General features: G+C 37.4%; 1 protein-coding gene across 6 annotated transcripts; it reads left to right on the plus strand.

Annotated features, from left to right (window-relative positions):
* Positions 1–59: 59 nt before the first annotated feature.
* On the plus strand, positions 60–23,345 carry FUBP1 (far upstream element binding protein 1). Of its 6 annotated transcripts, none has more exons than XM_062497769.1 (22): positions 60–175; positions 1,133–1,223; positions 2,195–2,257; positions 3,100–3,138; positions 3,483–3,522; positions 4,346–4,395; positions 4,488–4,559; positions 4,842–4,899; positions 5,354–5,516; positions 5,596–5,694; positions 5,775–5,876; positions 6,592–6,694; positions 6,779–6,879; positions 7,468–7,609; positions 8,402–8,562; positions 9,320–9,474; positions 9,556–9,635; positions 12,428–12,556; positions 13,178–13,252; positions 18,115–18,260; positions 20,784–20,831; positions 23,143–23,345. In XM_062497769.1, the coding sequence occupies exons 1-22, from the start codon at positions 62–64 to the stop codon at positions 23,188–23,190; spliced, it is 2,079 nt and encodes a 692-aa protein (XP_062353753.1). In that variant the 5' UTR covers positions 60–61; the 3' UTR covers positions 23,191–23,345. The 6 variants fall into 6 exon arrangements, with proteins under 6 accessions (XP_062353753.1, XP_062353755.1, XP_062353756.1 ...); XM_062497771.1 differs by having other exon boundaries at positions 20,784–20,822; positions 21,734–23,345; XM_062497772.1 differs by lacking the exon at positions 2,195–2,257 and having other exon boundaries at positions 20,784–20,822; positions 21,734–23,345.
* The last annotated feature ends 758 nt before the right edge of the window (positions 23,346–24,103 follow it).

Consider the following 24,103-nt stretch of genomic DNA (forward strand, 5'->3'; position numbering starts at 1 on the left):
CCGCCATTTTCTTTCTTTCTTGGCAGACAGCGGCAGCGGCCAGAGCGGCGCCGGGGCGGCCATGGCGGACTATTCCACGGTGCCCCCTCCTGCCGCGGGTGCGCCCGGGGGAGGCGGCGGTGGGGCCGGAGGAGTGAACGATGCCTTTAAAGACGCGCTGCAGAGGGCTAGGCAGGTGTGTGTGGTTCCATCGAATCAATGGGGTCCCGGGGCCTGGAGGCCGCGGCGTCGGAGTCGCGGGAACAGTGAGGGCGCTGCGCACTCGCCTGTGGGCAGTGGGGGCCCCTCCGCCAGTGTATGTGTATTGCGGGGAGCTTTGTCCCATCCCCACGCCCCCTTTGCGCCACCTGCCCGCCCTGGGCCGCGAGGTATTTGTAGCCCTGCTCCGCCATTGCCCGCGAACGGTGCCGGCATCGGCCCGAGGGGATTCGGGGGTGAGAGGAGCCGCACCGCGCGCTCCCTCCCCGACTGCGGGGAGGCGAAATCTCGGCGGGCGAGTAGCGGCGCGTTATCGGGCCCGGCCCGGCCCGGCGGAGGGACGGGAGGGCGGCGGCGCTGCGGCGCGGGCCGTGTTGTGGCGCCCGCGGCGCCCCAGCCTGCTCGGACCGGTTGGGCAGCGCCGCGGCCTGCGGAGCGAGGGTGGCCCTTGCGGAAGCTCTTTATCCCTCAGTTTTATTTGCAGCTTCTGCACCACGGGCGATGTTTTCATCGCTTCTCGGGTGGAATGCTCGCCTCGTCTGTTAATTAGCGGTCGCGGTTTTGGCAGTATTTGAAGACCCGGTGTAGGTGGGATTTGAAATTGTATGGCCGGTGAGGCCCTGCCGTGAGATACCACAGTGTTTCACGGACAAAGCGTAGAGAAAGAAAATGCCCGTTTAGGAAAAAGGTTTTGGTGTTTAAAAGGCCGTGTTCTCGTTGGGTTTTTTCGGAGGCTCTGTTGATGAAGAACGAGCACAAGTCTTTAAAACATTGAAGACAATCTCTACGAACGAAACTAGTTTTGGCCTTTTTAATTATTTGGGGTTATTTTAATGCGCGTTGTTTAAGTCCCTGGAATCTTTCAGAAGACGTGGAATAGACATGGGCCGAATTAATTATTTTTCTTCTTGGCTCACATCTGCCTTTTGTGTAGATTGCAGCGAAAATCGGAGGAGATGCTGGCACAGCAATGAATTCAAACGACTACGGTTATGGAGGGCAGAAAAGACCTCTCGAGGATGGAGGTACGCACTCATTCCTGCTGCATTTTTTTTGTGGAGTATGGCCACTGTGTCAGAAAGATTGTAGGTGGTGTTTTTGTTTGTGGATTAGTTTTTGGTTTTTTTCCATAGCAGAGCATTAAAACATTTTGTTCCCCTCATAGATCATGATGTATTTTTTCGTTTTCAGTTTAGTGGGAAATTTTAAACTGTCGTGCTCTAAACTGAAATGAATGTAAACCTATTCTACAGTATTTTAAATGCGGTTTAAGTTCTGCAAATAGAAAAATGTTTGCTGGGGTAAGGGACAGAAATTGTCAGGTTGCAAAATGCATATGTAGGTGTCATTGAAGTGTTTTGTGGTTGTGTGAGCTTGGTTGCAATTTGTAAATTACAGTTAGAGCAGGAAGTGCTCCTGAAGCTTGGTTGTTTCATTAATTTTATTAGTGCACTGTTTCAAATAAAAGTATTAATGCATTTCATTGTAAAAGCATAGGACTTTAAAAAAACATGGGAAAGTAAACTTTTTAACTTGAAAACACTTTGTGCAGTGTGTAGTTCAGCCTACAGCTTGTGTGAACCCTGATAAGATCGCACTTGAATCTTCTGACTTCTTGCAGCTTTTTGGATTTGCCTTATACTGCAGTAAAGTTTTCTCCTGAAATGTTGTCTTCTGTCTCTTCAGAGCATCCACTCTGAACTTAACAGGGTTTGATATGGTTAATATACACACAAAATCCTAGCTAAATTACAGGAAGAAGTCTTTGAGCTTGCTGAAATGTTCTCATAGGTCTCACAAAAGAGAAATGCCTTTTTTTTTTCTTTAAGAGGATTGAAACTCAGTCTACAGAATGTAACTAAGGCTTTATATCAGGAGTTCTTGTGTCCTACAGTAAGGTTTTTTTTCTGTTAAAGGTGAGGTTTTTAATATACAAAAATGAGCTAATGATGCTTCAGATGATATATGTAATGTATTCTTTTTATTTTATGTGTAGATGGCTCTTGGACAAGTCCGAGCAGTACAACACACTGGGAGGGAATGCCCTCTCCTTTTAAAGGCAGGAATTTTTATTTATTACCTGTGTTTAGTATGTAAACATGACATAAACTAGTGGATCTTTCTGGATTGACACAAATATTTCTTGGAATATGTGGCTGAGTTTTTGCTGCACATAAATTATGGTGGTTCATATAGCCTTTATTTTGGGGTGGGAAGGAAGCATCTGAAGTATTACCTTTACAGATATAGGTTCATGATGCCTTTGATTTCTCTACTTTACAAAAAGGATTTGGACGGTAGTGATGTAGTTGCTTTGAATCTGATTTGGTTTTGTTTGGTTGGTTTCTTTTTTTAAGTTTTATGCTATTAAATGCTTGATATTTGGATAGCGATTTCATATCAACATTCAGATTGAGATTGCGCTGCCATGTGATACTGTTGTATTTTCAGATGTTTGGTCTAGATTTGTGGTCATTGTCAGAATTTTTTTAAGTTACTGTTGATTTTTGTATGGATTTGATTTTTTTGTTCTTTTTCTATAGAAGCATCATTAGCTTGAGCAGCCAACAAAGCTCAACTTTGTTCCTTGTCTTAGTTGAGTTTCAGTGACTGGGTATCTGTGAGCTATCTACATACAGTGCGTTCTGAAAGCTGCCTTTTGTTAAACTGAATAGATACATGGAAAAACCTAACATCTTTTCAGCTATACTAACCAAATGCTGAGTGTTCGTGAGATTCTTTCTTTTATTCAGATGATCAACTCCCTGAAATTGGAGGAGAAAAATGAAAGAAAGGAAAAAATGGGGGCTAAAATACTGGAAATTTACAATTCACACTAAAAGGTTTAAACACTTCCTGAATTTCTTGGCAAAAAAAATTTAAAAAATCTTAATTTTGCAGATCAACCAGATGCTAAGAAAGTTGCTCCCCAGAACGACTGTAAGTAATTTTTATTTTGTTGCCAAAAAAACCTAAACAAGCGTAGCATTGTCAGAACAGCAGTTTGAAAGTGTTCTGGTAGGTGACACTTGAATAACTTAAGATCCAAAAAATGGCTGGGGGTTTATGTCTTACTTTATTGAAGCAGTGGGAGTCTGCTTGGTAAAATTGACAGTGTGGTAGCAACAGCTGAGAGTCTTTATCATTTTAAAACCTTTTGATAACAGTTTAAAAGTGAACTTGGACAGAAGTTTGATGCAATTGAGTTTTTTTTATCAAAGGAGAGGATTAGTTATAAGCTATACCAGTTGTTCGAATTTAATTTTAACAATGTTTGTTTATAGCTTTTGGAAATCAGCTACCACCGATGCATCAGCAGCAAAGGTAAGAGCTATACTACATCTTACATAGGAATCTTAGTGAAACAAACTAGTTTCAAGCAGTTTTTCTGAAAAAGTGATTTCAATACATGAAGCATTTATTCTTTGTGTTTGTGTGATCTGTTGAAATTTAGCTTTAGCAAGTCCCAAGTCAGACACTTTGACACTTGTCTGCCTACATTGTGCTCTTTGTCTTTCTCCACAGCCTAGGCTATGGGTCGAGCTTAATAAAAAGAAAATGTGTTGGCTGGTTTTTATTACTTCAGCATAGGTAACGTAGCTAGAAGTTGGATGCAGATCTGAAGAGAAGGGGTGTGATGCCATTTTGTGAATGAAAAGGAAAGCTGAATGGCCTAAAAACAAATAAAATAATTCAGACTTCATACTGAGTATTACTCAGCTACACTTGTTACAGCTTCACTATTTTCTCCACTCGTTTCTTAACCCAAACAACCAGATCCAAGTATTATTCTTATGCTTTGGACAGTTCTGAGATAACTAAAATCTCCAGGATCTTTGATGAATATACTGATGAAACTTAAAATGCTGCAGTAGCCTTTTCTGTATTGCACATCTGTTAATAAAGAGGGTGAAGGAAAACTTTTGACTGATTCGTATGATGCTTGAGCCTTTTGTGTTGTTTCAGTGCGTTGTCACCTTATGTAGAATTGTGCTTGCATAATGACTTTTAGAGTTAATGGAAGGGCAAGTAAGCCAGGGTGGTGATGGGGCAGTAGCTTGCATTAGTTTAGTGGGAAGATACATAATAAATATAATGCTTGTTTGGTGTCTGGATAATCATGTCTTTTGTTTAACGTTGGCTGTAGGTCTGTGATGACAGAGGAGTACAAAGTTCCAGATGGGATGGTTGGATTCAGTAAGTAGTATGGGTGTGTTCTTGTAGTGTAGTGGGGGATGTTAGCAGATGCTGTTGATGCGAATAATCTTTCTCTATTTTCTTTCTCCAAGTAATTGGCAGAGGTGGAGAGCAGATCTCACGCATACAGCAAGAGTCTGGCTGTAAAATACAGATTGCACCTGGTAAATATTGGGGGGGGTGTCTGTTTGGGGGAAATGGGGGGGGATGGTTGTTAGGAAGTCCAGGAGATTTCTCATTACTTCTCATTGCCTGAATCTTCATTTAAGATGTAGGATAATTTTTTTTCATGCTAATCATGACGATGATGGGATAAAGAAATGGGATTCACTGATTATTTTACTACATTAAATATGAAGATTCAGTAGTTTGTGTATTATGATTAATTTCATAATTTCTTTGTTACTTAACAATACTGATAAGTTGATTTTATTTTATGATTGCAGATAGTGGAGGCCTGCCTGAAAGATCATGTATGCTAACTGGAACACCAGAGTCTGTTCAGTAAGTATTCAGGAGTGTAATCATGATTTTACTCTGATGGCAGCAGACCATGTTTACTCTGACCTGACACATGTGGTGAATATAGACTTGCTTTTGTCCGTTGTTGTGGTAGTGGTTACAAGTACAGATGTCCTTTGTACACCTGCTGGATCAAGAAGCAGCTTTTGTTCTGAATTAAGCTTTGATGAGTATAACTATATTCAGGGACCTTGAGGAGGTAGCTTCATTAAATGTTTGGTAAAGGACCATCTTTTGTATTCCAATATTGGGGTGGTTTTATTATTCTGCAGTTAGTTGCTTAACTTACTTCTGAAGATTGATTGAGATTGCTAGTGATAATAACCATAATTTTTTGCAGAAACTTTTCAAATTAAAAAAAATGTCAAGCAGAATAGGTGTGGGCAAGTGATACTTGAAGGAGTAAGTGTTTATAAATGTGTATTCTCTTTCACAGGTCAGCAAAAAGATTACTTGATCAGATAGTTGAAAAGGGAAGACCTGCACCTGGATTTCATCATGGTGATGGACCTGGAAATGCAGTCCAAGAAATTATGATTCCAGCGAGTAAAGCAGGATTAGTTATTGGGAAAGGCGGAGAGACAATTAAACAGTTACAGGTATATCTGTATCTTCTTTTAAATATGATAGTACTGAATCTTGATTTGAGTGAGTATTGACCTCCCTTTTGTGAAATAGGAGCGGGCAGGTGTCAAAATGGTTATGATTCAAGATGGTCCACAAAACACTGGTGCAGACAAGCCCCTTAGGATAACTGGAGACCCTTATAAAGTTCAGGTAAGGAGTGCCTCAACTCAGAGCATTTTCAAATCCGTTCTGATGTTGCAGTACCTAAACAAACTTTCATTTTCTTTTAGCAAGCCAAGGAAATGGTGCTGGAGTTAATTCGTGATCAAGGTGGCTTTAGAGAGGTGCGCAACGAATATGGGTCAAGAATAGGAGGAAATGAAGGGATAGACGTAAGCATGGTTGAAAAACTTGTTCATTGTGTTTTGAGATGTTAACTTTAAAATGTTAAGCTCGGTAATACTACTGAAAGCTTTTAACCAGATTTCAGAAGTGGTTGTGGAATGCAAATATTACTTGATCATTGCTGAATTTACAACACTAAGTGATGTGCGGCATGCACAATTACATTGCCAGCAGTTATAAACAAAATCAATTAGCTGGAGTTTTTTATCAAACAAGCAAGTAAATTTTCTGGCCAAGTATATAATGTTACATACAATATTACTGAAACTGGGCTTCAGCCTTTACAGAAGTCTAGTCTTATTTAAGTCTAGCTCTTAATGCAAGTCACAAGCTAGTAACTGTTCATCAGGGGAGAAGCTTAAAGCTTCATCTGCTGGAATCTGCATTTTAGACATGCTGTAATTTCTTCTTTTTTCTTTTTTTATTCTGAGAAGCATAAAATCCACTTGGAATTACTACCGCTATGAGAACTTTTAATGTACAGGATGACTTTATTTTTCATGGTTTAGTCCAGTATGTGCTAGGCTTGTGACTTGGTATTAAAAAGTTCATCCTCGAAAAAGCCTGAAGTGGCATTGGTCTTGCCCTAATTTGCAATTCCAGCTAATTCTAACCCTTTAATTGTGTGGATTTTTTAGGAATATCAGTGTCATCAACGTCTTTGTGGTTTTTGGTTTTTTTGTTTGGTTTTTCTTTTTTTAGGTTCCAATACCACGATTTGCTGTAGGTATTGTAATTGGAAGAAATGGAGAGATGATTAAAAAGATCCAGAATGATGCTGGTGTTAGGATCCAGTTTAAGCCAGGTTTGTAACACATTCATAAGTTTCTGTGACTTAAATGTAAATTTATTGAATTGCCTAAACTGGAATAGTTCATTTTTATTCCAGATGATGGAACAACTCCAGATAGAATAGCCCAGATCACAGGGCCTCCTGACAGATGTCAGCATGCTGCAGAAATTATTACAGATCTCCTTCGCAGTGTTCAGGTTGGGTAACGTTGTTCAGTGTTTTAAATCTCATGCCTACCTTTTGGAAAGAACCAAAGTTTTCAAAGAGTGTGTGTAACTAAAGAAAATAATTGTGCCATTTAAATCTACTTCAAAGTCTGGTCTGGAATATGAATGTGTACATTTACAGTTAGAGTTTTGCAAGTGACCATACTGATTCAAAGTCATGGCATTTCTTGATGTGGGGGGTTTTAGAGCTGCTGCTTCTAAAGAGCTGCTGTTTTGTGTTAATAGCTAATATGCTCTTACTTTTTACAATTAAAACCTTACTGTTAGATGAGTCCCACTACTGAATTTACAGAAAGCAGACAAAAATTTCATCTTTGTACATGTGAAATATTCTGCTTGCTTCTGTTTCCTTTCCTCCTTCATGTTTCATATGCAGAATTGTATAGAACATTTTTTGGAATTTAGTTTAGATCTTCCATAAAAGGTACCACTTTAACTGCCAAAATTGTCTGACTAGTCAGTCAGTTTTTTCTTAACAAGGATGTAGTGTAACCTGCTTGCATTATTTGTTTGCAGTAATTTTGTAGGATATGCTCATTTGTTGCTGTTTCTTTTTAGGCCGGTAACCCTGGTGGACCAGGACCTGGTGGTCGAGGAAGGGGTAGAGGCCAAGGCAACTGGAACATGGGGCCTCCTGGTGGATTACAGGAGTTCAATTTTATTGTCCCTACTGGCAAAACTGGATTAATCATTGGAAAAGGCAATATATCTTATATATGTATATATCTGTGTGTGATTTTAAAAACCACTCAGCTTTTCTGTTTGGACAAATGCCATGCTACAGAGATACGTGATGAGCATGATGCTAGTAACGGTGAGGTTGTATGTGCAATCACTGTATGGGCCTTTCACTTAAGAGTTGGACTCCATAATTCTTATGAGTCCCTTCCAACTCAGAATATTTTGTGAATCTGTGATTTTTAATTTTTTTTTTAATTGCTCAATTTCCCCAGTTTTGAAGACTTTGTATTTACTAATGGTACATATGACTTCTCTGGATCTGGTAAGAGGAGGAGCCAGTTCAGGGAATTTAGCTTTCTGGCTCTGGTGCACTGCAAGAAGTTGTGGGTTTAACTACCCTGTCAGCATCTGTGGGGCTTTTTCATCATTTGGGCTTCCTTGCCCCTTGATATAGGGAGGTTTGGTTTGAAGTTCATAATTACTGATAACCATGTGTGTCAGTTGTTACTAATGTCTAATGTTAAATGTTTATATAAATTAAAGATACAGACAAGATGGTACAAATTCTTTGCTGCTGTTTCTGAGTAACATTTTTGTGGTCTAAAAAATAATTTATTTTACTAGTTTATTGCCATTAAAGCTCTATACTACACTGAAGAGATGTTATTTGAATTGTTAGAATGTTCTTGAACAGCTCATAAGAAAGGTGCCTTTTTGTGTCTTTTCAGCTTCCGTGCAGTTTACTTACTCTGATGCGAGTCAGTACTTTTTGCTTTGATGTACATCATAAAAACTTTATATTACTTTGTAGGTGGTGAAACTATTAAAAGTATAAGCCAACAGTCTGGTGCTAGAATAGAACTTCAGAGAAATCCTCCACCTAATGCGGATCCAAACATGAAGATGTTTACTATCCGTGGTACACCCCAGCAAATAGATTATGCACGACAACTTATAGAAGAAAAGATTGGAGTGAGTGGATAACTGGTTTTTTTTTGCTTACCATTAGAGTTAAACAGAGCTGAAAGCAAGACTCCTTTGTGGAGATTTGTTTTACTTCCCAGATTAACTTAATCAGATAATAAATTGATAATAATGGTAATCTGGATTTAAAGTGTTACAGTAAAATCTCAGAACAGTTTTATCTCTTCAACATCATAAGGTGTGTTCTTGAAAATGCCAATTTTGTCTCTGTGAAAAACTTGTTAAGTTCAAAGGTGTCAGTGAAACTGTATTGTGTGGTTTGGTTTTCAGTCTGTGTTCCGGTCAAGTTCTAATCCAAGTTACACCTTCAGTTTCACTGCTCTTTTGTTTGCATGTGTGCGCAAGTAATCAAATTTACTGCAGGCTTTTTGTGCCTAATCTTACAAGCAGGTTTAGCTACTCAGATTTAGATGCATTGATTTATTTTAACACCGATAATCTTGTTAGAGTGTGGGGAGTTCAGTGTGACTTGTGGAAAAATGCATGGGTTTTTTGTACAATCCTTCACTTCCTCAAGAAGTAACGGAAAGAAATAAAGTTTTGTAGTTGGTATTACTGCCGCAGCTGCCTTTAACTAGCTCTGAGCCTAATCAAACTTTAAATAGCTTGTTTTCTGTAGGGCACTGTCTTTAAAATCAGTCATACCTTTTAGACATTCTTTGCGTGTTCAGATAAATGCTTTTAAAGTGCTGAAAAATGGAGAACCTCAAGGTGAATTTTCATCTCTGTGCTACCCTTGTTACAGGGTCCAGTGAATCCGTTGGGTCCACCTGTTCCCCATGGTCCCCATGGTGTTGTTCCTGGCCCACATGGACCTCCTGGACCACCAGGTCCTGGTGCTCCCATGGGACCGTATAATCCAGCTCCTTATAACCCAGGCCCTCCTGGTCCTGCACCTCAGTAAGTATTGCTTCAGCTGACTTTGTTCTGTGTGGGATGACCTGGGACCGCCTTTCACTGCGTGTATGACCTGTTTTACAGTGGTCCTCCAGCTCCCTATGCTCCACAGGGATGGGGAAATGCTTATCCACACTGGCAGCCACCAAACCCACCAGACCCAGGTAAGAAATACACAGCTGTACTGTAGGTATATTTCGGGTACATCCATTCTGTCCTTGCAAGTATATTGTACAGTTCACTTGTGATACACTCATAAAGCTGATAATCTGTTTTTCTGACTTTTTTTTTCACTGATTGTCAGTTTACTTATGTTTTGCACTTTCCATGTGTGACTTGTGAAATGTTGAAATTTAATTGTTAGAGTTGAAGTATGCTTTTTTACGAATGTTACTGGTACTGCATCGCTATGATACTTTTTGCAAGTCTTAGTTCAGTGATTTTGTGCAATTCAGTTTTTTTCAAATTGATGTTTTTGCATAAAGTTCTGTAATGAGAATGTCTCTTCTTTCTCTAATAGTAAATTACTTTGTGTTTTGTTTTAAACAGTCTTTACTGATTTGTCTTTGCAGTTAATGCTATAATGTTTGTAGGTTTTGCTCTATTACAATTACTTTTCAGAGTCTGATACACCAGTGTATTTTGAGTCCCTTTTGAGGGCTAAAACCTTGGTGAATTGCTGTTAATACAGTAAAACTAGGGTTATGTATTTTGAGCTTTTTGCTTATAATGGTTTTATGTTTTCTTCTGAAACCCATCTTTGTAGAATCTGTTTCTTCTATTTCTGTTTATCTTTGTCAAGACTGGGAGTTCTTACTTAATTCCAACTTCCAAAGTTGTAGTATCCTGCTTTTCTTTAAGTTTACGTCCTTTGGTTGGACTAGAGGATATGGGGAAATGGAAGATCAGCCACAGAAGGCATGGTAAGGCTAGATGCTTGAGTCTGTTGTACCTCATTTGTTTGAGGTAGAGTTTCCTCAGAACTTGAGCCAAAAGACCTCAATTTTATTTTTATTACAAATGACAGATATATTCTGATAGCCACTGTTCCTGACATAGGTTCCATGAGCGGAGAGGGGGACTCTATGTTTGTATCACATTATGTCTTTGCAAAGAGCTGTTGCTGGTTTTAGTTCCCAAACTTCTGCACAAGGTAGCTCTGCATGTCTTCGGTTCAGTATTTAAAATGTCTGCTGACGTCGTTTGCAAGTAGAATGATTCAAAGTGACTTAGTCTCAGCATAGCAAAAATACTTAATGCAAAACCACTGCTAAAATGTTGCAGCCTTTTTCACACCACCTTTTTCATTTTTATTAAGTTATTTGCATAGAGGCTGTGTAAGAAAAAATGGTAAAATAACTCCCTTGATGTCATCTTGATGATTCTCTGTTGTTTTTTTTTTTTGTTTTTTCTTTCATAAATACTTTTCTTAAAAATCTAAATCCTCGTGTGTGCAGTTGAAGTTGGTGTTCTTTTGACTAGCATTTCTTTGGATGAATTTTCTACAGCTTTCACTTGGTTACTCATTCCAGTGTAACAAATGGGTTATTTTAGTACTTCTTTCAGAGGTGCATTCTCCAGAAACGTGCTTGCCCTTATCACATTGAAGTGGAGCTAGTTACTGCAGTCAGATTTCTCTAGACATTTAATGAATCAAGCTCTGTGGTGTTCTACTCTAGAGAAGTGCTTAGGAGAAGAAGGGGGGGAATTGACCAGTGACTTATTTGATATTTGCAGGTAATCGTAGAATATAGGATGTTTTAGTTTAAATCCACTGTTGTTGATGGAAGGGCTGTAATTTCAAACGAAGTAGTGTGCTGGCATTTTTTTCTGTATGCATTTGAAGTGATTACAACTGACTTTTGACACAGGATTTAATTTCAAATTAATTTGTTGTTCTGGGTTTCTTTTTGAACGCCTTTTTCAGGGGATTTCTTCATCTTCCATTACTCACTGCCTTACCTGTTTCATGTTTAGGGAGGATTGTATTTCCATTCCCATGTATAGTTACTCTGAAGTAATCAATTGTGTCCATGTCCTTTTGTGAAATTCTCTCCTCACTTGGCTGCATTTCTTTACAGATACTCTTATTCTTTAAGACTGCAAATGCTGTTGGCAAATAGATTCTGGTTGTGTAAAACACACTGTGTTCTCTAATAGTAGATTTTCAGGTATTGTGGATTGTCAATCTGGTAATGTAATCAATCTCTGATTCAGCAAGAATAATTCATTCCTAAAGGCTAAATGTGAGAAACAGAGAAATAAAACCCTAGGAAGCAGCATCATTGGCCTAGATGTAGATACAAATCAGGAACCATGGAGATAGATGCAGAAGATGCAACTGTTTCTATTGTTTTTTATACTAAAAAGCTGTAAGTAAACAGTAATGCTTAACAGCCATGTATGAGGATTCAGATTCTTCAAATGCTGTGTGTTTCTCTGTTTTACTGTTACCTTAAAGTTTAACTGACAAGCATTGCAGATGCCTAGTAAGTCTTGTATTCTTCTGTTTCAGAAATATGTATTTGGCATGCCTCCTCCACCGGTGCCAGTGTCATTAGCGTGAGGTTCTAACAAAAGTAAAACCACTGAAATTGTTTGGTGCTAGAGTAATACATTGCTGCTATCATTTATTAATGTGACTGTTTAAATAAACTTGAAAACTCTGTTACTGTTTATCACATGTAAGATTAATAAGTGGCATTGTGGTAGTAAAGGTTCTAAAATTATTTTGTCTCGCCAGCTCTATGAAAGTACACTTTATACAGTACATTGGTCTGAAACCTGTTCAAAAGTTTATGCTAGAAAGAAAAAATACTTGAAGTATGTACATGGATATTTTGTTTAGATGGATTTTTCCTTGGAGGAAAATAAGAATGCCTAGGACAGGATTACTTGAGGACAGCATTCTGTTCATAGTAGTACTATTATAAATGCTTGTGTTCTGTTTTCATAGGTAAGCCAGGAACAGATCCCAATTCAGCAGCGTGGGCAGCTTATTATGCTCACTATTATCAGCAGCAAGCACAGCCACCACCTGCAGCCCCTCCTGGTGGACCAGCTACAACTCAAACTAATGGACAAGGTAGATACTGAGTGAAGAGAGCATGTTTCTCATTGCTGGAGATGTAAATACCCCATTATTTTTTATTGTTGTCCTCCTGTGTTGGGTAAATTTATTTTAAATAGCTGGTTTTCTTGAAAAACTATTGCTTATAGCTTTCAATATTGCTTTTCTTAATTTCAGCAGTAACAAGGGTAATGTATTTTTCTTGGAATATACTCCAGAGAGAATTTTGCTGCAGTGTGGGCTGACTTAATGACTACATAGAGCAGTCATAAATAAAAATGTAATGAGCCAAGCTGTTGATTGTCATTTGCTTTAATGGTTGCATCACTTCCAGTGGGTTTAGGACAATTACAGTTGTAGTATTTGGTTGTGTTATTTTAATAATTATGCCTGGCTGAGGCGTACCACTTGAATTCTGGTATTTTGTATTGCTAGTGGTATGCACTTCCTGAATCTTGAAAACATGTCTTTTTTACTAGTAGTTTCTAATTTGTAATAGATTGTACCACAGTGATTTATAGTGTCAGATCTGAGACATGTCATGTGGGAGTGTTACTGAAAATTTCAGTTGGTTACTTGGATTATGTGTGAAACAAGCCCCAGTAATTTTAGTTTAACAATTTTAATGTAATTCAGGAGATCAACCAAATCCAGCACCAGCAGGGCAGGTTGACTATACGAAGGCCTGGGAGGAGTACTACAAAAAAATGGGTAAGTGTGCAGGGGCTTTTCTGTTCGTTTTTCTATTCCACAGTCATAGTGGAATGTTTCAGGACACTTGTGTATTTTGCTGGAGGAGATGGGGATTTTTACCCCAGAAAAACCTAGAATGCGCAGTCCTGTGCCTTCTGAACCAAATACTGCTGAGAAACAGACTTGGATTTTGTGTTGGTTTTAGGCATTTCATGGTACTCAGGTTACTAATCAGCTTTACAAAAATACTTCAACCTTAATGAGATATCTTTGATCATTGGGAAACAACATATTTTAAATGTTTCAATCTGAATATTTTAAAGTACATTTCTGAAGTTTTGAAGTTCAGCTTAGATCTACTTTATGAAACTGCTGTTTTTCTTATTTGGTAGTTGTTCCTCAGTTCTCTTCAGATCACATATAATTTTTTTTTCCTTGTACTTTGCTTTCTTTGTTCCAGGTTAGTAAAGCATCATAATTAGCTTTCATTTGTACTTTGCTCTTTTTTAAATAGCGTTTGCTTTGCAGCACTCTAGAGCTGTGTTTAGACTGCAGGTTATATGTTGTTGGTAGCTTTTTCTATAAAAATGAAATGAATGTGCTGGTTATGTGCTGCCATTGTTTTGTGTATAAGGGAAGAGTATGTGGCTTGTATGCACTGGCAGGAGGTGTCATTACTTTTTAAATCACGGTCATGTTCTGTTCATGGTGTCCTGCAGTGAATACTGTAGGTGATGGAGGGCTGGGTACTGAGCACCAGTGGGCTTAGGAATGCCAGCGCTTTCCCAGCTATCTCTGACCAGACATACAACAGCATCTGGTTTGGGATTTATCTTTGTTTGCATGACAGGGTTTGGTGGCTGTTCTGCCATCTTCCAAGTGCACTCAGTTTTCTCATGGAATGTTAAAAGCTTTCAGATTTCAGATTAACAACATGCTTAATTCTTACTAGCCTTCACTGTATTGATAATTATTTGCCAAGACATAACTATCAATTATTCTTTATTTTGGCACAGTTTAATTGATGAATTCTACAGAAAATGTATAATGACTATTTAGTTCAAGAACAGCATGCCAGACTAAGAAAATTAAAGCTCCCAAACATGTGATTTCTAAGATGATAGGCCTTCCTCTTTTTCTTTTTCCTGGTTCATTCAGCTATTTCTTTTCAATTTACTGTCTCTGTTAGTGTGGCTCGCATTCTGAAATGTGAACTTGTGGGTGGCTTTCAGTTTTAACAAAATATTCTAATTTTTTGGCAGGCACTCTGCCATCTTTCTAATTTGCTGTCTTGGAAAGCAAAGTCTGGGTTGCACTAGTCTTGAGCTTGCTCACATTAAATAATAGCTAGTTATAAGGTGTTGGGATGGAGTTCATGGGAGCAATTCCAAAGAGGAATGTGAGCCAAAACAATACATTGGGAGATAAAAACAGTTGCTCTTAAAATGCAAAATGTAAAAAATTACAAGACAGTGAAATAAGAGGAAAAACGTGAGGGCAGCTCTCATTTTAATTCGTTTTTCTAGTTTGGATCAAGTTATTTGCCTGAAAGAGAGCTTTTGATGGCTGGACCTGTATAACTTACCTGTAAATCATGAGAACTTTTTGCTGCACAATCTTAATGGGGCAGTTACCATTTCTCTTTAACGCCACTTAGAAAAGAGGAATTAGGCTGGAGTTGATGTAATGCTAAATGGTGCTGATTTTCACCTCTGGATTAACAATGTTAGTAGTAGTAGTAGTAGTAGATGTGATGGACAGGAAGGCTGTCCAACAGCATGTTCTTGTAGTCTCCAGGCTTTCCAGTACCATTTGTGCTTCCGATAGTGCTGTAATCTTCTGTCCCCATTAATTTGTGCCAAAGGATGGCAGTTACAAGTCACTTGCTCTTTGACCACTCAGATTTTTTCACAGCACAGATGATTTCACCAAACACTGTTGGGGAGAGCTGAACTGAAACTCAGACTTTTTGAGCCCAGTTGGTTCTATTCCTGCTGCTGAAGAAAACTATTTTGATAATCCTTGTGGCAAGCTGAACAAGTTGCCTGTGATACTACAATTGGTGTTTTGAATTTTCTCTTACTTAGTCAAATATGAGTAGTCTGGAAATGCTAAAACACTAGAATATTGCCATCCAGAAAATATTTTCAAAGTCGCTTTCTGCTGGTGTGATATGTATGACTCTGCTAACCACAGAGAACACATCACTGTATTTTTCACTGAACAGTGACTTGAATATTAACCTGTTTTTTGACTCAGAAATACAGTAGCCAAGTCCATCTCCATTTTCAGGCCCTTGTTTCAGGGGCTACTGCTTTGGGTAACAAATACTCCAAGAAGTCTCTCATGGATAACAGTTCCCTCTAAACATGAAGTCATGATCATTAGTAAATTATCTATGTGTCATTACTGGAATTTGTAAATTCATCTTATAAAGTCATTCCCCTTATATTGTGGGCTTGATATACGGTTAAAGGATTCCATAATAAAATAGAAAAGTTTTTAGAGTATTCCTCAGCACAGTAGTGGGAAAAAGAAACAAAACAGTTTGCTCTTATTAGAATCACCCTTGATAATGTTGAACTGTAAAATCTGCTGGTGTTTCCTTTCTCAGCTCTCCTTAAAGGGGAGCTGTTCTGTTTCTCCTATTTCCTTTGTGTGGAGTTGATCAGGGTTATCCATTAGTGTTCCCATTAAATTTGGCTGTTAATAAGCAGGTGCTGCTTAGTGCAGCTTCTACACTGAAAGGAAGCTTTGACTAAACAGCTGGATTCCATGTGTACGTTCAGGACTACTCACAGTAATTAGTAGGGAAATGTAGTACTTAGTAGGAAAATACCCATCAGGACAGAAGTCCAGTTTGACATCTTTGAGTAGATATTAAATTTCCTTTATTTGATTTATTATTTGAATTTCAGTGCTGCCTTGACATAGTTGGCTGAATGTCCAAAGATTCTTGGGTCTTAATGCACAAAAAGTCCCTTATCTTTGACATTTGACTTAGTTGTGGTGACAGTAATTGTAGGTATAGTTACTACCTCAACTTAATGGTGAACTTGGGAAGAGTGTATCATAGGATAATTTGTAACCATACTAAAGGTAGTTTTTGTTAAAATAATTGATCAGAAGTGTAAATTATAAGTTGTAGTACGCTACAAATTGTAAAATGTGATAACGGCTCTAAACATTTTTAGAAATTTAAGTTTTTCTAGAAATGCCATTACTGTATAAACCAAAATAAAAGATGGATAGACTTTCAGAGCTTACCTACAGCGTAAGTGGAAAAACTAACTTGTAAGGAGAGTTGGAAAATGGAAGGTTATATTTTGATGGTTTTCAGGATAGTGCTTTGCCAAATACTCACATTCTCTGCATGTTTTTGAGAGGATTAGAAGACTGCACATGTGTAGGAGTAGTGTAAATAGCTAAGATTCTTCAAGTGAATTTTCTTTGTTAAAGTATTTTTAAACAAGCAAACAAAGCCAGCTTTCTGGCTGATAGCCTAGAATAAACTTCAGTAGAATTTTTGATACTCATGTTCCTCAGAAAGTTGCTCAGTGGCCTTGTATTCAAATAAAAGGTGAGATAGTTTCAGGTAGGATTGAAAACTTTCAGCCCTCATCATGTGGAAGCTGCTCTTTTGTGTTCATAACAGAATAGACAGTTGGGTGCCCATGGAATTGTACAGGTTGCAGACTTGCATTTTGCTTGGGTTTATTTGCAGTAGGATGACATGATGTGGTGGTTTGTTTTTGTGGGATTAGAGGTTTCTTTTCCTAGTATCTTGGAAAAAACTTGAAGAGGTAGTGAATTTTGGTAGTGTCCTAATTCTGACTGTAGAACTTTTGATTTGAAAAGTAACCCATTAAGAATGTAAATCAAAAGTGTCATAGCACAGTAATAAAAGTTCTGGTTTGGAAGTTAAAGAAACTTGAAATGACACACTACATGTACAACCCTTCTGTCTCGGAGCCTGCAAGTGTGTATGGACGAATGTTCAGGTAGAGCATAGGGAGTGTTGCTTTGCTTAGAGTCTTGTATATTTTGTAGTGGTAACTGCAAAAAAGCCCTCAAAAATTGTTAAGATTAGTGGTACTAAGAGTATTTGGTGTTTCTGAAGTTGGGGGATAAAGGAAGTAAGGATGTCCATGACAGATCTCCTGTGGAAGAAAACCACAACTGAAAGGTTGGCTGTGATTCTTTTTTTTTTTCCCTTGGCTTTTTAATATGCTGAAGAGTCCCCATGTATCAGTCTGTCACTGTTTGTGATTTTAGTCTGTCAATTGATTCTCTTGAAAGGAGCAGTAATGCTGAGCTGTTTGCAAGAGTGTATTTGTACATGCTTTTGTTTCCAGAGGATAGGAACGTCCACAAAGCGTGGAAGCAAGTTTTGGGACTGTATTCTGTGGTGGAGTGAATGTTTACAACACTTACACACTTTTTGAAAAACGTAACCTGCAATAACCTTGTAATTGAATGAAGGATGCCAGAACTGGGGAAGGGTATGACTTGGCATCTGCTGAGCTAATGAATGCAGTCTGTAAAATAAGGTAAAATCCGTCTAGGTCGATTACAAGAATTTTTGCCTCTTTTTGTGTATTTAAATGCTGCTGTTGTTTAGGTCAGCAGGCCTTAAACATGATTGATTATGAATCAAGAGGCAAAGAGAATTGTCCTTACGGTTCCTCAAAAATTTTGATTTACATGGGAATCATTACCTTAAAATAATAGGATGAGTGTTTAAGCTGAAAAAAGCAGGCACAAGTTTATTCACAAGCCTTGGAGGAATTTTGCTAGGTCATGTTTGTTAGGCGCTGAGATAATGAAATTTTCTCATTCCTATAGCAACAACAAAGCTGTGTAATTGTAATTCCTTGCAGGTCAAGCTGTTCCTGCCCCTGCTGGGGCTCCTCCGGGCGGTCAGCCAGATTACAGCGCAGCGTGGGCTGAGTACTACAGGCAGCAGGCAGCGTACTACGCTCAGACAAGTCCACAGGGAATGCCACAGCATCCTCCAGCACCACAGGTACAGTCTTAAAGTGGTTTTTGGCTGGCTTCCGTCTCAGTGGTTGTAGATATTTTTTTGCATGTCTCCTGCTTTGTTCCTTTGGGGTATGCATCTTTTTTTCTAGCGAAATAGCTATCGGAATAATTAGTAGAAAGAGTTTGTTTACCTGATAACTTGAGTTCTGTATCTATCCATGTGTTTGGTGATTGTTTGTTTTTTTATTAAAAAAAAAAAAAAAGAAAGAAAAAAAAAAGAAGCTTTCTCCTCCCAGGGTTTTGAAAACCATGCAAGAAGCCACCACCATTTACATTAACCAATTTTTCTTTCTTAAAGGCTTCACTCCTGAGTTAGCTCGATTTAAAGGATTTTCTTTAACTTTTTGTGTATCTCTTATGTATCTCTTCTGCACAGGGCCAATAATAAGAAGTGGACAATACAGTATTTGCTTCATTGTGTGGGGGAAAAAACCTTTGTTAAATGTATGGATGCAGACGCCTTGATGAAGATCTTAATTTTGGTTTAAAAAATAGTGTTTTTGAAAATGTACAAAATATCTATCACTACTGATAGGAGGTAATATTTCTGTGTAGAAATGAAAAAAATGGTTTGTTTTTTAGTATTAGTGTAGATGTACACATTCCAGCAAATGTATTTGCAATTATGTGGTCAATGCTTTGTGATATAAATGTACTTTTTCAATGTATACTTTATCACTTTTAAAATGCCTGTTTTGTGCTTTACAATAAATAATATGAAACCTCCTGTGTCGGTAAGTTGGATATGTGGGTATATGCAGAATTAATTATAGGATTGATACGCAACGCTGAATCAAGGTACCTGTACACAAATGAGTTGGGTTTTTTTTATCCCCCCATAAACCTTGTTGAGTTTAAAAGCTTGTCATTAGCATGTTTTTCCCCTCTTGCAGAATAGCTGTAGATGGAGGATCTCTTTCATTCATTGTATTTTGATGCCTAGCACCAGGAATCTTGAGACCTTAATTTTCTTTCTACTTGATTAAAACTGCATGTGTTTAAGAAGATGATCTTTTGGCATACTTCATTGCATTAACAGTGAAATTTCCTTTTATACATGACCACTGTTTCAGACCTGTGCAGCTGCTATAACAGAACTTTTGTTTTTAATTGAATACTTCAAAGCTGTTCCTGCATAACTATTTTATGGATTTTTTCAGACTAGTTGTAAAACTTTAAGTGAATGTGCTTAAGGCTTCAGTTTCAAGTAGTTCACTTCAAAATTCAGTGTAGAAAAGTCAATGTGGTAATGCATAGCAGTTACAAAAATTGCGTCTGTCCTTAAAGCGCTGTTTTGTTTGAGTGGTGGGAGTGGTTGAGAACTTCCTGCAGAGCAGATAATTTCTCTTTTTGTGAATATTCAAGTATTTGAATCAACTGATTATTTTTTTATATATACTTGAAACTTCTTATTGCTCTAATGCTCATACTAAAAAGCTGATTCTCTTGAAATCCTATGTTTGCTCATTGCATATTTATTGGCTCTTTGCATATATTAGACTACATGCACTACAGTCTGTCTTGCCATTGTCTGTTGAAGTGCAGGTTTGATCCAGCCAGTATAGAACTAGCTCTATAGGGGTGAGGAGGACTGTGCTGTGTATCATCCTTGATTGTTCCTTCAAGGAGCATTGCACTGTAAGTACATCAGAATGACAAATTGATGAACTGCAACAGTATCTTTTTGTCAATGTTCCACATAATGCAAATGCTGTATTTGTGTGATATTATGTTGGAATACAGTGCTGATATCTTAGGAAATCATAATTGCTTCTTAATTCAGAAACGTAGGTTTGCTTATATATATATACATACACATAATTTGAATTTTGTGGGTAAGTATTCCTGAAACTTTTAGCAATAGCTAAAGAAAATCATGTTTCTGTGTATCTGAGTAAGAGGTTTTTTTCATCAGTACTCCTGACACAGTTGTCATTCAGTGTTTTAAAGTATGTATATCATAACATTGAAGTCTTTGGAACCACTTGTTAGACAGAGTTGTCTTTGTCTTCAGATAGTTTGTGGATATGTAGTGATGTAGGTATGTTTTAAATAATTCTTTAACTGTTAATTGCTTTAATTTTTGGAACACAATGTTGTTGCTTTGAGAATAAATTTTTTAGGGTGGCTGCACAGAGAAGTAAAAGTTAAGGCTTGAAAACTGAAGTAGTTTTTTCAGGTAATCAGCAATGTATGTATTGTGCTGTAGAAATAGAAGGAATTATTTTTATCCCTTTTAAAACTAGGAATTATGCTGGTAGCTTGAAGAAGGCTAGGACAGTATTTGCTATCTTCAGTGTAGGGTATTAAGTTTAATAGTTCAGGTATTTTGCATGGTATTTTGTAGATAACCTTACAGAATGGTGCATTTATTATGTACTAAACTGAGCAAAATTAAATTCACTGGATTCTTTATCATTCAGAAAATGGAGGCTGTTGATTTTGATTCATTTAAGGTATAAAATCTTTATTAATTGCAAACAGTGCAATTATTTATACTTCACAGTGCCTTCCCAGACCTTCCACCTTAGGTTCTGCTGCAAAAAAGCAACAGGTAAGCACAACCTAAGGAAGTATATAAATTAATATATTTCAGTACATTAATGTTGTCCCTGTGAGATCTTTGTGGTTGTGTATTGAAAAGCAATCTGCTGCTTCCCCAAATGCATTGTTACTCACGGTTCCATTTGAGTGGAAAATCTTAAGTTTTTAAACAATTGTTTATATTTCTAGGTCAATATGTATTTTTTCTTTTTTTTTTTCCTAAGAAAATATTACTAGATTGCAGTAATTAAACTTGATCAGAATAAGTAATTTTTGTTCTTTTACTTTAAATAGATAATTGTTGCAATTAAAGAATCAAAACTCTTAAAATATGCAGGAATTGCTTTGGTTAGAAATGTCAACAGCCTTCAAAAATGTTTTTTTTATAATAGGGCACTATTCCCACTTAATCCATAAGATCTAAATGTAAAGAATGACTTCTTGTTGTTATCACTGAACTTGATAACGTGTCTTACAGTTAGTGTGTTAGTGGAATCTTTAGATAATTTAGTTTGCTTATTCATACTTGACATGGTAGGAAAAGAGATTTTGGAGTTTGAGATGAGTATGTTTTTATTGAAAAAGCATGAGCACCAGTTAAATCTTAACAGCAAATAATATTTTATCAATATAGCAGTCAGTGTATCCTGTTTCTTGATACTTTTAACTGAATTGCTGAATATTTTGATAGCATAAAATGTTAAATGTCTTACAGATGGTCTGGTACAGGTTTTTGTTCTGAGCTTTTGTTGTTGGTTTTTGTTTTTTTTTTTTTTTTTAGCTTAACATAAAGCAGCATCTATTTGGTTTTTTTGTTCATTATTCTGTTTCTAAAATGTGCTGCTCCTCTTTCAAAAGTCCTGCTTATCTGTACATCAAAGAAAAATATTCAAAAATACTGCCTTCATTTTCACACACAGTGCTGAAGATGCTGCAAGCACCAAATCATAGCTCATAGAATCAGGTCCTGAGATAGTTACTACCAGTAAAGAGGAATCCTTTGAGTGTATGCCATTGGTGAGCCGATGAGCATGGACCATAGAAGGGCTCCATGTAGAAGGTAAAATTGGCAAAAGCATAACAGATTTGAAATGTATCCCATACATAATGATGCAGGGTATGATTTTTGTTTTGATCACTTTTCATTCTTTAAAGTATTCTTTGTTTGACCATAATTGTTCCATAATCTGTTAAGTTTTTTAAACTGTGATTTAATAATATAAGCCATCTGTTTTACTTTATATTCTTCTAAACAGTCAAGCTGATTTTTGAACTGAATTAATAGTTGTGCTTCAGTTTCTCAAGCCACTTAGTATTTCATCTGTAGCTTAACATGTAACTTCATTTTTGCCGTGAGAAGAGGGGTAGGTGTGTACCATTTGGATTTTGATACTGTGGATTTAGTGTGGGGGTGAGTCATTTATTCACTTCCTTTTTACATGGTACTTTTTCCTTCAACTGTTACTCCTAAAATATCTTGAACAGTCTTTCAATTGTTAACTTAGCCTGTGGAAGGAAATAGAGAAGAAAAAGCCAGTGTATGGGATGTTGCTAGTGTGTGGAAAGTGAGATGTTCTTGTGTGTAGCATTTGAGGTGTATTGGCTTACAGCTTTCTCACTGCAGGGCTTACAGCTGTGCTGGTTTGTGCAGAGCATAGTGTTTCTTCTTCAACTCTTTCTCCAAACTCAGAGTTCCTGGGAAAACAGTAGATTATTGGAGTCTTCCCTGTAGCCAAAAAGATAACTGGACTGCCTTAGAAATGCTGTGAACTTGTCCAAAACGTGTCTTGAAATGTTTCCTCCTTACCACTTAGTGTCCCACAATGAATGTGAAGAGTAGGAAAAGTTTCAAGAGGAAGCATAATGTTCCAAGTAGGAAAAGCATTTTCATATCACTTTCTGCAGCCTATACTTTATTAGGACATGGAATAAAATACCAAGTGGATACTCTTCAGTGTAGCTTATTGTCATCTGTTTCACTTGTCCAGGCAGACAGGATCATGATTCACTTGCACAGCCTATCTTGAAGTACTTCATCTTTTTTACTAGTGGTATTTTATTGAATGCTAGGAACTGTTTCTCCCCTGTTCTTTTCCAAAGTAATTCTTAAAGTTTTCCATTGCATGCAAAAAGCTTTTCCATTTTGCTTTTTTTTTCTGGAAGTGGGGGGAGGAAGGGAGGACTGGGCTTTTCAGAAAGCATACAATTGACAGGATTCCCTCTGCCCTAGTAATAGCATATGAAACTCTTGTGTATGCACAATTATTTCTCTTGAGTGCATGTGAAATGCCTTTTCGTCCTGAGAAAAGTGTTCTCTGCAGAAACTACCCGTGTGTAAACAGAAGATTGGCTTTAAAAGGCAACTGTGATGGGAACAGTGTCTTAGGGAGATGCAGCTTGGACTTGAGGTAAATTGAATGCTTTACAAAAATGTGGTTTTGAGCTTGCATTGACATTGTATGTAATATGGGTACACATTAACTGTATAATGGTTTTTGTATGGTTTTTCTCAATAAATGTAAACTGACAAATAATAATAGTAATGTTTTTGTCTTTTTTATGCTCCTATCCCTGCCTTTGTTAAAGGATGCTCTGTTTAGCTTCAGAGCAAAAAATATTGTAGCAACCAGTACTTCAGTGAATGAACATCACCTACAAAAAATGAAGTAAAATGTTTGTGTGGTTATTAGGGTAAATACTAATTCAAAACACCATGCAGCTCATTACCATTTCTTAAAGAGTGACCTGCTGCTGGTAACTACAAAGAAAGCAGATTCAGTCACAGGAAAATTCCTTTTTGAAATTACCACATAAATTTAACTTCCTTCTGCTTACCTTGCCCTTATGTCAAGGCCTATACACGAGTACTTTAAAATGTGACTTTTTTTTTTTAATAAAGTTACTCCTCCAGAAGCTTAATCTGGATGATCTCAGGTGGGTGTTAGAAGAGTGATATGAATGTTGATGTCAGGAGGTCTTAGAGAAAACAAGTACAGTAGCCTTAAGAAAACAATGTTTAGAGATGTGGCAATAAACTTACTGTGTTAAGATTGAGAAAATAGGCACTTTATGAAAATAATTCTTAAAGCTTGTTTTTTATCAGCTTTAAATATGAGCCAATCAGATGTTACCACCTGCTTCTGTGTTATTTAATCAATGAAAAAAATCACAAGTTTTACAAGCAAGTGTTGGTACTTCGAAGACTACTGCAAACCTAAAGGAGATTTTTTTTTTTATTTGAGATTATCAGCTGCATAGGTTGATCAGAGCAGATCATTTGCA

The sequence above is a fragment of the Cinclus cinclus genome, chromosome 8 (assembly GCF_963662255.1).
Source record: "Cinclus cinclus chromosome 8, bCinCin1.1, whole genome shotgun sequence".
NCBI lineage: Eukaryota > Metazoa > Chordata > Aves > Passeriformes > Cinclidae > Cinclus > Cinclus cinclus.

What these genes read in the sequence shown, in the direction of transcription:
- FUBP1 (XM_062497769.1), top strand. Translation starts at nt 62, where the DNA reads ATGGCGGACTATTCCACGGTGCCCCCTCCTGCCGCGGGTGCGCCCGGG. An exon ending in GAGACCCTTATAAAGTTCAG is followed by an intron (nt 5,695 to 5,774) that starts GTAAGGAGTGCC and finishes ATTTTCTTTTAG; the next exon opens with CAAGCCAAGGAAATGGTGCT. An exon ending in ACCAAACCCACCAGACCCAG is followed by an intron (nt 9,636 to 12,427) that starts GTAAGAAATACA and finishes CTGTTTTCATAG; the next exon opens with GTAAGCCAGGAACAGATCCC.